The 14,834-nt window shown below is 41.2% G+C and overlaps 2 protein-coding genes across 2 annotated transcripts in view; both read left to right on the forward strand.

The window, feature by feature from the left end:
* LOC133983608 (protein spire homolog 1-like) overlaps positions 1-6,327 on the forward strand; it is a 35,322-nt gene extending 28,995 nt beyond the window's left edge. The window contains exons 10-18 of the mRNA XM_062422748.1: positions 1,504-1,667; positions 1,772-1,865; positions 2,124-2,278; positions 2,667-2,837; positions 4,269-4,406; positions 4,526-4,596; positions 4,697-4,724; positions 4,924-5,201; positions 6,072-6,327. Coding sequence (XP_062278732.1) covers positions 1,504-1,667; positions 1,772-1,865; positions 2,124-2,278; positions 2,667-2,837; positions 4,269-4,406; positions 4,526-4,596; positions 4,697-4,724; positions 4,924-5,201; positions 6,072-6,327 — 1,355 coding nt within the window. The remainder of the gene's footprint in view (positions 1-1,503; positions 1,668-1,771; positions 1,866-2,123; positions 2,279-2,666; positions 2,838-4,268; positions 4,407-4,525; positions 4,597-4,696; positions 4,725-4,923; positions 5,202-6,071) is intronic.
* Positions 6,328-10,342: 4,015 nt separating this feature from the next.
* iqcg (IQ motif containing G) lies at positions 10,343-14,226 on the forward strand. Its single transcript, XM_062422120.1, is given in 9 exon segments — positions 10,343-10,471; positions 10,649-10,683; positions 10,824-10,946; positions 11,953-12,055; positions 12,191-12,340; positions 12,481-12,555; positions 13,655-13,786; positions 13,889-13,978; positions 14,113-14,226. Coding segments are annotated over 9 exon segments (951 nt in total).
* The last annotated feature ends 608 nt before the right edge of the window (positions 14,227-14,834 follow it).

Here is a 14,834-nt window from a genome sequence, read left to right on the forward strand (position 1 = left end):
TAGACCATGTTGTCACCATTATTAGCGACTTCTCAACCAGAAGGTAGTCCTGCCCTAAAGCAAACGTGAAGTTATGTTTTACTATCTCCACCTCCTGGCTGTTGCTTCCTAACAGGCATACTTAAGAATGGTATTGATTTTCTCATCTAACTCTCAGCAAGAAAAAGGAAAAAGCTTATTCCTCAAATCTCAAATAATTCACTTAAAACAGAAAAATGTTTCAGACTTTTGTGAAATCAAAGAGCATTGACAAAGGCAGAAATTCATTAACAGTAGCCTTAGACCAGGATGCCTGGTCACCAGTTTAAAGGTATTACGACAATGTAGAAAGTCACCACAGAGATGATATTAACAGTACAGGTATAACCAGCTAGAATGTTCCTTTAGCTCCCCTAATGAAGGAGGTGTCCCCTTTTAGGTTTTGGCAAAACTCGCAGTATGCCACAGGACTTGTTCCGTACAGGAATAGGTAACGTATGCGCAATGCTGTGGTTTGGAGGGTCTTGTTGACCTATAACCCAATGGCCTTGTCTGTCTGCCCCCTGGCTGTAAACTAATATCTCCTCTATTTAAATACTGAATGCTGAGGACTGTCCAAGAAACAGGTAGAGTTTAAAATTATGGCTAATTTAACTTATTTATGTGTGTTTAAGTTTAAAGCCTGGTAGTAGAAAAAGAAGGTTAGTTCTAGTCCAGAAGCAGAAACAGAGCTCCTTTTGAGATGTTGAGCTCATGTGGATGTTTTAGCCTTTTCCCACAAACAGCAGCAGAGAATGAAAGGAGAAAAGAGCTCCCATAGATCCTATCGGATGTGGCTCTTTATCTGTCTTTTGCAGCACTGGCTTGTCTCCTATGCTCACACTCCCTCCCACCCTCCCTCCCTCTCTCTAAATGTTTTTTTCTGCTTTCACACTCCCAGAAATCATAGCCAGAGTCAGGCGGTTTGGTAGGCAGGAACAAGGTGATCATAGATTGTTTTCCATCCTCAGAGTTTGGAGCTATACAAACTCCTCTTGTTGTGCAGACTGACCTTGTTAGTCAATTGGGTCATTCTGCTTCAAGGATTTAGGTCCCCCTGCCAAAATATATGAACATGGAGCAGCAAGGAGGCTGTCAGGGGAGTGGAGCCCATTTTAGGAGTCCAGAGACTAAATATTTCATGGAAGAAGCATCCATGCTCTGTGTGTAACACTGGCCTGTTCCTACGCCTCCCCTTCAAAACAACTTAACTCACCCTTCCTGACCTCTTTCACTTTGGGATGCATCTCAAAACTCAGTCCTCTATCCCAAGATTCATTGCATCTTTTCACTTCACCCCCCATTTAAACACACACCATGATTTGAAAAGTGTCCCCTATTTAGGTGACACCACAACCAAGGTAGATTTAAAACTACAACTCAATGAGGATGCAAAGAATCATGAGAGGAATTGTTTTGAGAATCATCCGAAGTACTTTCCCCTCACTTTTTCTGAATGATTCTCTAATGTGTGGCTCTGTGCAGATGAGTTTAGTCCGTACATGGGAAGGAGGACGTCCAGTTCTCTGTCTCTGGCCAATGGATCAGCATCACCCAGAGTAGAGCCCTCTGGATGTCATTCTGCACCCCAGAGGAAAAGGCTTCTGAAGGCTCCCAGCCTCGCCGAGCTGGACAGTTCGGACTCTGATGTCAGTATGGGTTTGTGTGTTTGTGGGGGTTTTGTAAAACTGCATTTGGCATTTGCAGAGCAAATAATGATTGAAATTCTATGTATTTATACGTAAATGTTCAGGATGAGATTGTTGGGCGCAGATCTGCAAGCAACTCCAGTGTGGCTACGTCTTTGTTTGATGATACGTCCCCAGAGTCTGCACCAGGGAAAAAAAGTGAGTCAGGAATTATTTCTACTCCCTTGTCACAGCTCAGTTACCTCCTTAACTAAACACACAGTGATCAATGAGTTTTAATTTCACTGCCTCGCCAGCCTTGTTTCTCTTGTTTACTCCTTGTGATGAGAAGTATTTTAGTCCTGTGTTAACCAGCCAGTTCATCCTCTCCATTTAGCAAATAAACCAAGTCACCTTTTCTTCTCTCCATCCGTCTCTCACTCTTTTCTCTGCTTTACCTCTGACTGTGAACACCAGCTCCCCCACTGTTCTTGCCAATCTCCTCTACACCCCAGCCAGAGAGGCGTAAGACCTCCCAAAGGAGACACTCCATTGAGAAAGAAACCCCGACCAATGTCCGACAGTTTCTGCCGCCCTCCAAACAGAATTCTCGGTCTCTGGTGAGTCAGACTGTCCACACATACCCTCAGCTGAAGGTATTGTTTTCGATGATTTTAAACTAAGAGTTTGAACAGCAGTATCTTTTTGTGGACTTTCTGAGGGCAGTGTGGTCAGGGAAGGTTTTAAACCAGCCACAGCCACACAGATCCTGTGCAGTAACTTGAAAAGAGAGAAAAAACAGAGGGAGAAATAAAGAGATAAGGCAAGCATCATGATCTGCTTAGAAAAGAAACACACACTATCATGTCTCTTATCATTTTATTTGCTTCTTGATATCCTCCCTCTACTTTTTCCATCACCAAATCCACCCGGTATGCTAACTTTATCTCCTGGTAAAAACTGTAGGGACCCTTCTCTTCCTCTCCCCCACACAACACACCTTAACCTTCTCTCGTTCAGGTCGGGATGATAGCCTCATTTCGTCTCTGGATCCCCCTCCTGCACCCTTCTCCCTCCATTCTCCACCCTTTGCGGAGCTCCCACCCTATCGAGGCGTTTGTGTTGGGGTTGATGAAGGCAGTTTTTGCTCTGTGCAGGGGCATTTACATCAGTGGAAGAGAGTCGGACAAGGTTTGCCAGTCTCCCCCAGTCCGTCCTAGGCATAGTAACTGTAGCCGCCCATCCTCTCCTAATGCTTCCTGCTTCATTAGAGATCATTCATCTAGAAGAAGCTGCTCTAGGTGATGGTGAAAGTGTAACACTTCACTGCTTTGCATAACATTTTAACACTCCAACACAAATGGGTAGCTACAGCTAATTCATTTAAATCTGCTCTTGCATAGAAACAATAGCTATACTTGTTAGTTTTCCGGTGGTTAGATGCATTTATAATACAATATCTGATGTTGACCACCAGGTTTAAGTTTATCTTTGGCACTTTACACCACATAGATTTATATATTAAAAAAACTGTGTAGTGATTGGGTGTGAATGTTCATTCTTGACACAAGTTCCATAGGTTTTTCCAGAGCTTTCACCTGCATCTCACAGTTTGCTCAGTTGTTATCATGTGACCTAAGTGTGGAAGTCATGTGATAAGAGATGGTTGTACATTGTATCATTGCTGCGACCAGTTTTGGCCTGGTATTCACAGTACCATACACAACTGCAGTCGTTCTCCTGCCTTTAGGCTGCACCCTAATGACAGGAGGGTAGATGTTAAAGACCCTCTCCACTCAAAAATGTGTTTAGCTTTCTGTTACTCAATAACACTTGAGCTTCGCTGTGCAGAATGATGTATGTGCTGTGTGTATCTGCTGAAGCAAGAAAGTGTCTCTGTGCTTAGCTTAGCGAGATCTATACCCCTATGACATGTGCCTATAAGCATAATTTATTATAATATAAAATTATTATTCAAAGCAGATTCTTTTATATGTCTAACATTTGTATTTGGCTGGAGGGGCTCTTAAAGTATCTCAGCAACTTAGATAGCAATAGAAAACACAAGTGTGCCGATGCTTTCAAGATGTCGGTGATGAATGAGAGTGCTGAGTAATGAATCAAATGGTATCCAGTGGTTTAAAGGTAGTAACAGCAGCACAAGCGGGCAGGAAATCCTTCACTGGATGTCTCCATTACTACTGAGAGTTAACTAAGTGCTTATTCAGTGTCAGCATATTTACTTTTTATTACATCGAAGGGAAATAGCACATATTAAAGCAAAAACTCCATTCATGCTGAAATGGTACTCTTAAGAGAAAAACTGTTCCCAGAAAGTGAATGACTCTGCTGCTGGAATCGTGTCTTCCCATCACTCAGGTTGTTTACACATCATGAGCCCCCTCCTGAATCCGTCTTTTTCTTCACGGAACAATGAGAACATTTTAATGACCCAAATGTAGCCTGATCCCACACAGGCTGCTCTGAAAGGTGCAGAGAGGCGGCTGTCTGTGTGCTGAATGATAAACACTGAGCCCTGTGTGTTGAACCTGCTGTTGCCAGGGTCACTCACTGTTGTGTGTCTGTACGTGTGTGTTTGTATGCCTGTGTGTGTATTCTCAGGAGGAGTTTTGTTTTCCTGTGGAGTGCTTGTCTCTGACGGTGGAGGAGGTGATGCACATCAGACAGGTGCTGGTTAAGGCAGAGCTGGAGAAGTTCCAGCAGTACAAGGAGATCTACAATGCTATGAAGAAGGGAAAGGTATTATAATATAAAACTCAGCCTTCACTTAGAGGACTAACACTGAATTATTTTGTCCTTTAAATATGTTTAATGTTTTTTGTTTTATTCCAATGTCTTCTTTGTATTTTGTCTTACAGCTTTGCTTCTGTTGCCGATCCAAAAGATTTTCTCTTTTCACCTGGTCCTACATCTGCCAGTTTTGCAAAAAGTAAAACTTCTTTATTTTATTTTAGATTCAATATTAATCGTTCAAATCATTTAATAAAAAAAAATATTGCTTTCATTGACCACTTCTTTTCTCTTTGCAGGCCTGTGTGTTCACAGTGCTGCAAAAAGGTAAGTTATACAGAATTAATAGAATCAGTTAAAGATTGATACAATCTGATCGTATTCCTCATGCTGTGAAAGCTAAATCCCCTATTTGCCATCATTAATATGTAAATCCATGAAATCTTAAAACTTAACCTAAGTCAAGCAAGATCTGAGGTTTCAATAAAGGCTACTTATGTACATTCATTCCTTCTCTTTCTAACAGATGCGGCTGCCATCCAAACCTTATTCCAGCTTGCCCATCTACTCCATTGGTTCAACCAACACTCTCCCCAGGGAGAGGGTAAATGCCATGTCTTCTGTAGGTCAGGCACTCTCTGTGGCTGGAGAGTCTAGCCCGTCAGCAGCGGAAGGAGCAGCAGCGCCCCCCGCTTTGAAAGAAGCAACACCAGGAACATCCAAAGCAGCTGGAAAAGCAGCAGCTAAATCTGAGAAATCCTCCAGCAGCCCACGACGCCAAAGCATTCACAAGACAATGTCCAAGTAAGATCACTGAGCAGCACTGTTCAGTCATGTTATGTCCTGATGTGGGTGAAGACGATGCAGATTATATCTACTGCAGTTGATTTGTTTCTGGACTGTGAAGACGAAACACATACAAGAGTAAAAGCACAAGTATTTAAAGAACTTTGATCCGAATGCAGCAAATACTGAAACACATTCAAACTCATAAAAAGCACATACACATGCTCCTAATCATGAAATGAAAATATGAAGACAAATACAACAGGTGAAGGCATTCAGCCATGGTTGTTGCTGCTTGGGAACAACCTGTCCTCTTCACCTGGCTGATACGTCCAGTTTGCACATTTGGGCTTTCAGAAAACTGTTACTGACATCTAGTGGATGAAATTATTACTTCAAGACTAGATTTATTAGGGGAAATAATACATGAATGATTAAACACCAAAAACAAACAAAAATGTCATTACTCACCAAAACGAAAAAGAAAAAAAAGAAAAAAGTTGTTGTGGGTGGATATTCAGGGCGCCAAATTTGTTATTCTTTCACTCTGGTGGGCTCAGGTGTACACACTCTGTCATACTTACACTTTGTCAACATCTACTGTAATCTGTCAGCCTCAGCAGTAATAAGGTCGAGCTTTTGCAAATGTCAGCATATTACACATGCTTGGAGTTGGCATGTCAACATCCTAGTGTTCTTGCAAGCCATGTGAAATGCTTTTTTTAGTTCAATGTCACTTTGAATGCTATGCTGCCACCCTCTTACAGCAGCTACTCAACTGGATTTTTGATTAGCCAATTCAATTAAAGGAGTGATTCACATAATTGACCTCCCAATATATACTAGATGTATTTTTTTAACAGCAATGGTTGTTTCTGTTCTCTTTAGGTTTTCGAAGCACGGCTCGTTAAAGTCTCACGAAGAGCTGGAGCTTCCCTCTGAGCTGACGGAGGACTGGGCCAGCATGGAGGTGTGTGTGGACTGCAAGAAGTTCATCCATGACATTATCGCCTCCAGCAAGCACAGTCTGTCCCTGGCCACCAAGCGGGCTCGCTTAAAACGCAAGACGCAGTCCTTCTACATGTCCTCCCCTAAAGGAAGGGAGGAGTACCGGCCCTCTGAACGAACAATCAAAGAGATCTAAGCTGCTTCTATCCGTCTGTCTCTCTGACTGCTTCCAGCTCCAGTGGCAGAATTATATAAAGACTCAAGTCTGGATATTATCTTACTGTACATGTACTGTATACTTCAGTCGGATTTAGCTGTCAGCATGGCTGATAGGAACTTCTGTGGTGGACAGTGTGGTTTTTGTTGCTGTGTCCTGATCATTGTGTACAGCTCCTCCGGACAACAGTATATTGTAGATCTGCCTATCTTTTTTTTAATCATATCATAGATCATTTAATCTCTGCTCACAGACTTTTGGAAAGAGACAAGAATTGAGCTGATGACTAATGACAATGCCTCAAAGTGGAATGATTTCCCTCCCCTCTTATGGCACAACAGCAGTCTACCCCAACTCACATTCAAATCAATAAGCACAAGACAGCAGAGGGACTTATGTGTGTTTGACTTTCCTCTGGTGTCGGCACTGCAGGAGACACAAAACCTGCAGAGAAATCATGTTGTAAAGTGAAAGTGACAATGAGATGGAATATTAAACTGTATGGGTTTGTAATTTTTTTAATTTAGTTTTTTACACACTTGTCTTTACAGTAAATGATTGTTCAATGAAAAGTCGTCCCCCGTTTGAGGTGTTCCCCGAGGCTTCTCTTTACCAAGCACACCTGACGGCATGCATCAGGGGTGAGGTTTCCCATCGTATATGTTTAATCACCTTAGATTACACCAAACTGAGAAAATAATCTGTTTTTATGCAGGTTTAGTGCCAAATAATGTCTCACTGCTTTGTTAAACCCCACACACAACTCCCCCCAAAAGTCATTTGCCCCTGATGTATATTTGCTATATTTGCAACCAAATGATATAGCAAACTGGGCTTACCAGTGCTTATTATTACCCCTGAAAATGTGATTTCAAATCTTATAATTTTCTCTATATAGATTAAATATTCATGTCAAAATAAATAAAGATTAAACTTCGTACATTTTTGAGTGTCTAACACTCATGAAATCAGCTAATCTGCTTCATCAGGACTATGTGGTTTGATCAGAGTTGATTGACAGTGGTCTGGTAAAATAGCCAAACAAGAAATCAATTATGATTGGTGCATGGACATGCATGGCATCACCTGTTACCAGCCCTTCCTATTCAAACCAGTGAGAAGAGCACCAGAAAAATACAGAAATCACTCATGTGTGAAATCATAAGAACTTTAATGTTGACCGAAAATATTTGCGATTACATGGAACTGATGAGAAAATAGGTTTTCAGGGCCTTTAAAGCACAATTTCTATCCATATATTCATACTATAAGTTCATTTGCAATCACTTATGCACAGAAACACAATGACCTGCAACGCCACCTGTAGGATATTTCAGACTTGCCTTTTAATTTTTGCATTTGCATTCTGCACAGTGAACTCTTTGCTTGTATTTGAAGATATTACTTTCAAAGAAGCAATTAGCATCATGTGAAATATTCTACAGTATATTTACTTTGGTTTTTACTACATTAAGTTCCTGGCTTGTGTTTGCATTGTGTGAATAATAATAAAATACCTATTTTCATGTTTTTGTACAGATGTACAGTTAAAGAAACACAGGTCACTGTACAGTCAACAACATATAGTAACATACTGTCCTGCTCTGCTGTTTGACATGTACGATAAGTCTTAATACACAGCCTTTATGATTTCCCTTCGTTATCCAGAGTCTCATTGGTAGGAAGAAATACCTGACATGTGGCCTGGATATTTATTTTATTGTTCCATCATGTTTCCCCCAACATGTTTCTGCCTTAAAAATGCCTTTTATGATCTCACTCACATGTTGAACAGTCATCTACTGTTACTGTACATACTTTGTTTCTAATGGTTTGTCCGTAGATCAGATCTTTGTTGCGTCAATGATATATTGAGAGACTGTTGTAGATCTGTGTCTCTGAGAGAAAATACTAGCCCAGTACAGTGTGTTCAGGTTATAGTGACGGGGAGGAGTGGGACGTCCACAGAAGAAACCTCACAGTGTGACAGCATCATGCATGTACTACGGTGTAGCTTTATACCTTCAGTCAGTATTACCTTCAAGCTGTAACTCCTTGCAGAGAGTGCGACAAATGACGACTACATCAATAAACAGTGATGCAATACCTGACCAAAGTCTCTGGAGCTTCTTTGTCTCTTATTTCAAAATGTATTTTCAAAAACAAACTTTTTCTTCCACCAGAATGTGACAACCTGAGACCCAGGAGTCATCCTCTAAACACTGTCACTCCCAGTCTAATTGATACTGGATTTTCTTCCACCAATTGTGGGCCAATGTGCAATTTACACAAGTGGGATGTGGAATATTGTAGCCCCCAGTGCACATACACAGAATGACACACACACACGCACGCACACACACACGCACACACGCATGCACGCACACACACACACACACACACACACACACACACACACACACACACACACACACACACACACACACAGTTTTAGTGACGATATGGGATAAATACCACCTCATCTCAGAAATGTAAGTGATCACATGATATTGTGAGTTGATGTGATCTTTGAGATGTGATCGCTACTGAGTGAATTACTTACATGCTGTGAAATAAGTCATATGTTGTGAGAAACATGTAAAAGCCACGGTTGAGTGACAACCAGTCCACGGTTGTCACATGTGGTTTTGACAGTCATTCCCCACTTATTTCCCGCAAACAAGTGTGATTCTCAACCGATGTTGTGCATGTGAAGACCAGAGAGGAAGCTGTTTTTAAAAGTTTGTGTGTTCAGCTCTCAGAAGGTTTTGCAGCTTGTAACCAAAACTCTGTGGTTATAGTTTCCCTTCTGTGTTTCTGTGTGTACTTTCAGATATATGCTTTACTTGGTTGTTTGTTTATCTGTCTTTTAAAATCGTTGAGACAGCACTTTTCTTTTAAAAGGAAGAGGAAAACATTCTTTTGTAATGAATGATCTCAACATTTTGTTATTATTCACTTTCTCAAATATTGTCAAAAGCATTATGTGTATACAACCCTCTGCTTTTTGACTTAAGATGAAGTGTGTCATCCGTTAAAGACACACTTTGAAGTAGGAAGCCCTGTTGTACTGGAGATGCCATACTGGGCTATAGCACATATGTATTGAAAAGGTCTAAAAGGATCCAGGTGGTCACCCACATGCAAATCTCCACTTTACCATCCTCTCTATACTATAAGTAATGTGGACAAAATAATAGAAACAGTAAAGGCTACTGTAAGCATAACCACAAACCACAGCCTTAAAAAAATATAATAATAGTTAATGAGCAGCTCTTTACAACAGTTTGAACAAAAAGTGAACCATTCTAAAAGTCATAAAGGTTGCTGTATTTCAGGACTATTGCTGGGGGTATACACTATTATATGGTTCTTTTTCAAAGTTTACATTTTTATATAAATATATTTAAACGACATATACTCTCAATATGTCATGTTATTTCTTTTTCAATAAAATTGCACACACAAAAAAAACCCAACAACCCCTAAAGCTGCGTTACCATGGTAGCATGTAAACTGTCACACTTTGTAGCTAACAGTAGCGTTAGCTGTGTTTTAAAAGGATAAACTATTGATTCAACACTTGTTTTCTGACTGTTATGGAGACAACTGAGGTAAGTGACAGTTTTCTTATTTCTTGCAGTTGATATTATTTCTTCCCGTGACTTGAAACATAAAGTTAATACCGTGTTACTTTTACAGCATTGTCGGGGAGCTGTTAACAGCTGTTCGCTACACCAAACCCCACTGTAAATATCACTTATTTTGATGTTACTTTGGTTAATGATGGAATCACATACCTTATGAAATACAATTACAAGTTCTATTTGTCGCCATTCGGCGTTAATTAACCATTTAAACATCACGGTGCTATGTCAAAAACACTTCCACAGCTGGGATGGTACCTTGCTTACACCTACATGACAATCACAGTGAAACTCACTGCTCTTTCATTAAAATCTGAATAGTTCTTTCTCACTTCTGCGTCCGACAGATGTCTTTGTCCCGGATTCAGAGCCTCAGACTGGCAGCTGTACTGGAGGATTGTTCAGACCAGTTGGACATACTGGGACATGCTCTGACAGTGCAGATCAGCAGGGAGCGCAGTAGTGCCCCAGCACAGGTAAGTGTACTGTGTTTCTCCTCTGTTCATGTTCACTAACCAGAGGAACATCTGGCAGACAGCTGCTGCCTGCTGCTTTGATGTGATGATGGTGTGAATGTATTTATGGCAGATTATTCTCCACTCCATAAACTCAGTGAAAAAAATGTACTGACTAAAATAATGTCTTGTGTTTAGGAGGAAGCCAGGATGAACAAGCTGAAACGAGACTCGTAAGTAAAGGCAGACAGCTACTGTGACTAAATTGGCTTCATGTAAAGGGTTTTTCAATTCTAAATTTAAGTATGATTTAGTCTCCAGTCAGAGTGTGATTCTGCCTTTGCCTCCCCTCCCTTTCTGTCTTTCTCTGCAGTAAATATGTATCACAGCTGGTGTCCAAGTTACATTTAGAGCTGGAGGAAAAGCAGAGTTTTAGCTGTCTGCTGCAAGTGGTGGAGGAAGAGGAGCGGAAGAAGATGGCTGAGCACATGAAAAGGTTCATCACCACGTCATAGGGAAACAATAACATTAATCTTATTCATTATAAGAATATCTAAGGTAAGGGTAAGGGTAAAGGTAAACTCAGCTTGGCATAGAGAGGATGAGAGGGATTGTCCATGATAGCTTCCAGCTTTCCTCTCATCTTCTTCTCTGTCACTGCCTTTACACTGTCCAGTTCCATCCTCACTACAGAGCTGGTTTTCCTCAACAGCTTATTCAGTGTATTTGCAACACAGCTCCCAATGCCATCTCCTCAGCACACTGCGGCAAAGAAGATGACACTGGCCACCACAGGCTGGTAGAACATACATAGCAGGCTGGTGCACACATTAAAGGACCTGAGCCTCCTCAGAAAGAACAGCCTGCTCTGTCCTTTCCTGTAGAGGGCCTCAGTGTTGTCTGACTAGTCCAGCTTGTTGTTCAGTTGCACCACGAGGAACTTGTAGGTGTCAACTATCTCCACCCCCTCCCCATTTATGAAAACAGGTGTTGGGGGGTACTTTCTATGCCACCAGCTCCTTGGTTTTCCATATGTTGAGCTGTAGGTGGTTCCTGTTGCACCATCCTACAAAGTTCTCAGCTTTGTCATCTGAGAACTTCTGCAGGTGGCACATTCCAGAGTTGAAGTCAGGGGTGTATGTAGTGAACCTAAATGGTGACAGTACAGTTCCCTGGGGTGTGCCAGTGTTGCTTAAAACCATGGCTGACAAGCAGCCTTGCAGCCTAACATCACCCTGTCTGTGAGGTAGTCCATTATCCCTGCCACGAGGTCCTGGTCCACCTGCATCACTGAGAGATTCTTAGCCAGCCAGACTGGCTGGACAGTGTCAAAAGCACTGGAGAAGTCAAAGAACATGATGCTCACAGTGCCTCTCCAGGTGCGTGTCAGCTCTATGAAGCAGGTAGTAGCATTGTAGAAGAAAGAATGTTAGAAGGGGAAAAGGTGGAGAGAAAGGAGCAATTTGTGTTCAGTAATCTGAATGTCTGAATGTCACTTTCAGAGAGGCAAAGAGAGAGCTTGACTGCAGGCAACAAAATCTACAGAGGCAAAAAGTGGAGCTCGAACAGAAAACTGAGACACTGAAGGTGAGAAACTGAAAGCAGGTCAAAAAAAGAAAAATTGTCCACATGAGTGGTTGTTAGGAGTGAGTGAGAATCTTTTAATTGGGGGGACCTGACCCTTTAATTGAGTACAAAATCAAACACAGTACTTTCCCCTTTCCTCACGACATGCAGGAGCTCAACAAAGAGCTGAGGCATAAACTGAATGAGCAGCCAGCAAAGATAGAAAAGAAGAAGAAGCTTGAGGAGAAGAACAATCAGCTGCAGCTCCAGAAAACTCAAAAGGAGACGAACAAAGCTGAGAAGCTCCTGGAAGACCAGCTGGAGGTGGGTCCAACAGTCCCACCTACCATCAGGCTCACACAAACAGATTCAGATTGCAGACACAAACAACAAATTTCCAGTTAAGACAGAGAGAGTTCCAGTTGAATGTAGTCTCAAAGCATGTCCTCTGCTCTCTTTCTCAGCTGCGGAAGAAACAGTTGAAGGAGGAGATGAGAGTTCACGAGGAGTCAACCAAATTTCTGCAGAATCGACACGAGGTCGGTACCACAGCTACTAATATCAGACCGTGTTTGTCGTGTAATTGTTGCTCTTGGGGGTTGTTTGTTTGCCATTGGGTTAGCGGCAGTTTCAGTTTTAGTTGTCTGTTACAGAATCACGTGGCTGTGGTTTAAACTACACGCGTTGTTCGGTAAAAACCCAGATGTTTTGTTGTGAAGAAATCACCTAAATGACACAACAAACACAGGTCAACAGTCATAATTTAACTGAGGTTTTAGGTAGTAGAACTGAGTGTACATATCACAGTAGGAAAAGCACAGGTGTAAATAATAAAATGAATGATGTAGTTGCTTAAGTTTCAGGTTCCTGGTGTTGTTCATACTGTCTCACTGTCACACTGTCACGGCTTACTGGGACACTGTGAATGTCATCAGTAACACAGGTGTGCTTTTCCTACTATGACTTAGTAGATTTCCATTAAGATCTTCTCAGATCATTTTATTAATATCTAAAAGTTCACTCTATCACCAGTTTCATTTAAAACGTGTCACATCTGTATCACTTCATTGTGACCACACATGACATCTGACTAAATGAAGAGGCCATTTCATAGCAGTTCCAGTAAATTGTAGGAGGACATGCAGTACATTTGTCAGTAGGCAGGTGAGATATGCCACTTTCTCTTAACGTAATTCTAATGAAAGCTAATACAATTTGAAACTGCAGTAGGATGTAGAGTCATTATTGTATTATTGATTATATATTATCTGTGATATGTTGTACATTGGTATTAAAAGTATAGACTGGCAAAAAATATTCAGTCAAAATTTAAACAAAAAGTATATTAGGCTATATTTATGGTATAATACACTACTTCATTGAAATCAGAAAGCTTAAACCGCTTTTCCTAAATATCATCTTCAGAGACTTATGAAAGCACTGCATTATTCATACAATGTTCCCCTGAATCCCCAGTACACCCAGTTTAGTTGTGGCTCAGCTGCATCTGTGCTCATTTTTACAAAGCAGTCAGGTTCAAATTAGCACTCAGTAAGTTACACTTCAGCTGAATTCTTATTAAGCTCATATTATGTTAATACTGCAGCATCAACTAATCTTGTTGTTGTTGTTTATCAGGAGTTGCAGCAGCTGCTGCAGCATTGGCAGGAGCGCACAAAGCAGATGCTGCAGGAGAAGGAGCAGCAGCTCAACAACGTGCGCTGCAAAAGAACTGTGATTTTGGACAAACTGATGGAGATGAGGAGGAAGGTGAACAGCTCCCCGTGCTGAACATGACACAGTGAACAGGTGCTCAGCAGGAAACACAGTCACTATTAGATGAGCAATAATGAGATGCTGATGTGTGTCCAGTACAGGGAGATGGAGCAGGTGGTGGTGGAGGATAGGGAGGAGCAGGAGAAACTGCGCCAAAAGCAAGCAGAAGTCAGAGCTGCTACCAAGGTAATAACATCCAATTAGGACACGGAGCCATGAGCCTTATTCACATCTTTCACCCTCTGTCAGATCCCCTGTTGTGTTGGGTTGTTTAGTGAGCTGATCATTCTGACCCTCACCTGTGACCTTTGACCCCACAGCTGCAAGCCTGGTGGAGAGGCTGCATGGTCCGCAGAGGCCTCGGCAGTTATAAAAAAGCAGAGGAAGGCAAGAAAGGCAAGAAGAAGAAGGAAGGAAAGAAGAAGAAGAAATGACTTCTCTTCAACACTGCTTTATATAATTTAATAACAATAAAAAAATACATTAAGAAGGTTTTTTGTCATTTCAAACATACAGTTTGCTCTAAAATTCTACACAATATTTTAAATAATATTAACACCATACAGAATAGTACAAAATACAGAATGATGAACAAAAAGGAAACAAGGAGAGTCAACAACTCAAAAAATACAGATGCTAGGAATCAAAATGACTTCCAGTAACGAAAACTACAATGTAGTCTACTGTTTATGACCATAGGCCTTACATTTTATTAAAGCCTTTATCAAGACATGATAAAGATTTCAGCACTGCTTGATACACAGTACACATACATACATTCTGTCCATCCAGTGTGTCACACCACTGGAACATCACTGACAGATCACATTTTTTTTATAACTTGGACTTTGATGAATAATGAGATGAGCTGGTTTATTACATTTATGTGGTTACTGTGTTAATGTCTGAGTGTGTATGACTATATGTGTGGTTGTCCACAGGAAGAATAGTCAGTGCTTACCCTGGTGCTAATGGGGATCCCAAGAAAGAAAGCACTATGACCATAGTGGAATGAGTCACTGTAAAGTCACATCTATGAGAC

This window comes from Scomber scombrus, chromosome 7, assembly GCF_963691925.1.
Source record: "Scomber scombrus chromosome 7, fScoSco1.1, whole genome shotgun sequence".
In the NCBI taxonomy this organism is placed as follows: Eukaryota; Metazoa; Chordata; class Actinopteri; order Scombriformes; family Scombridae; genus Scomber; species Scomber scombrus.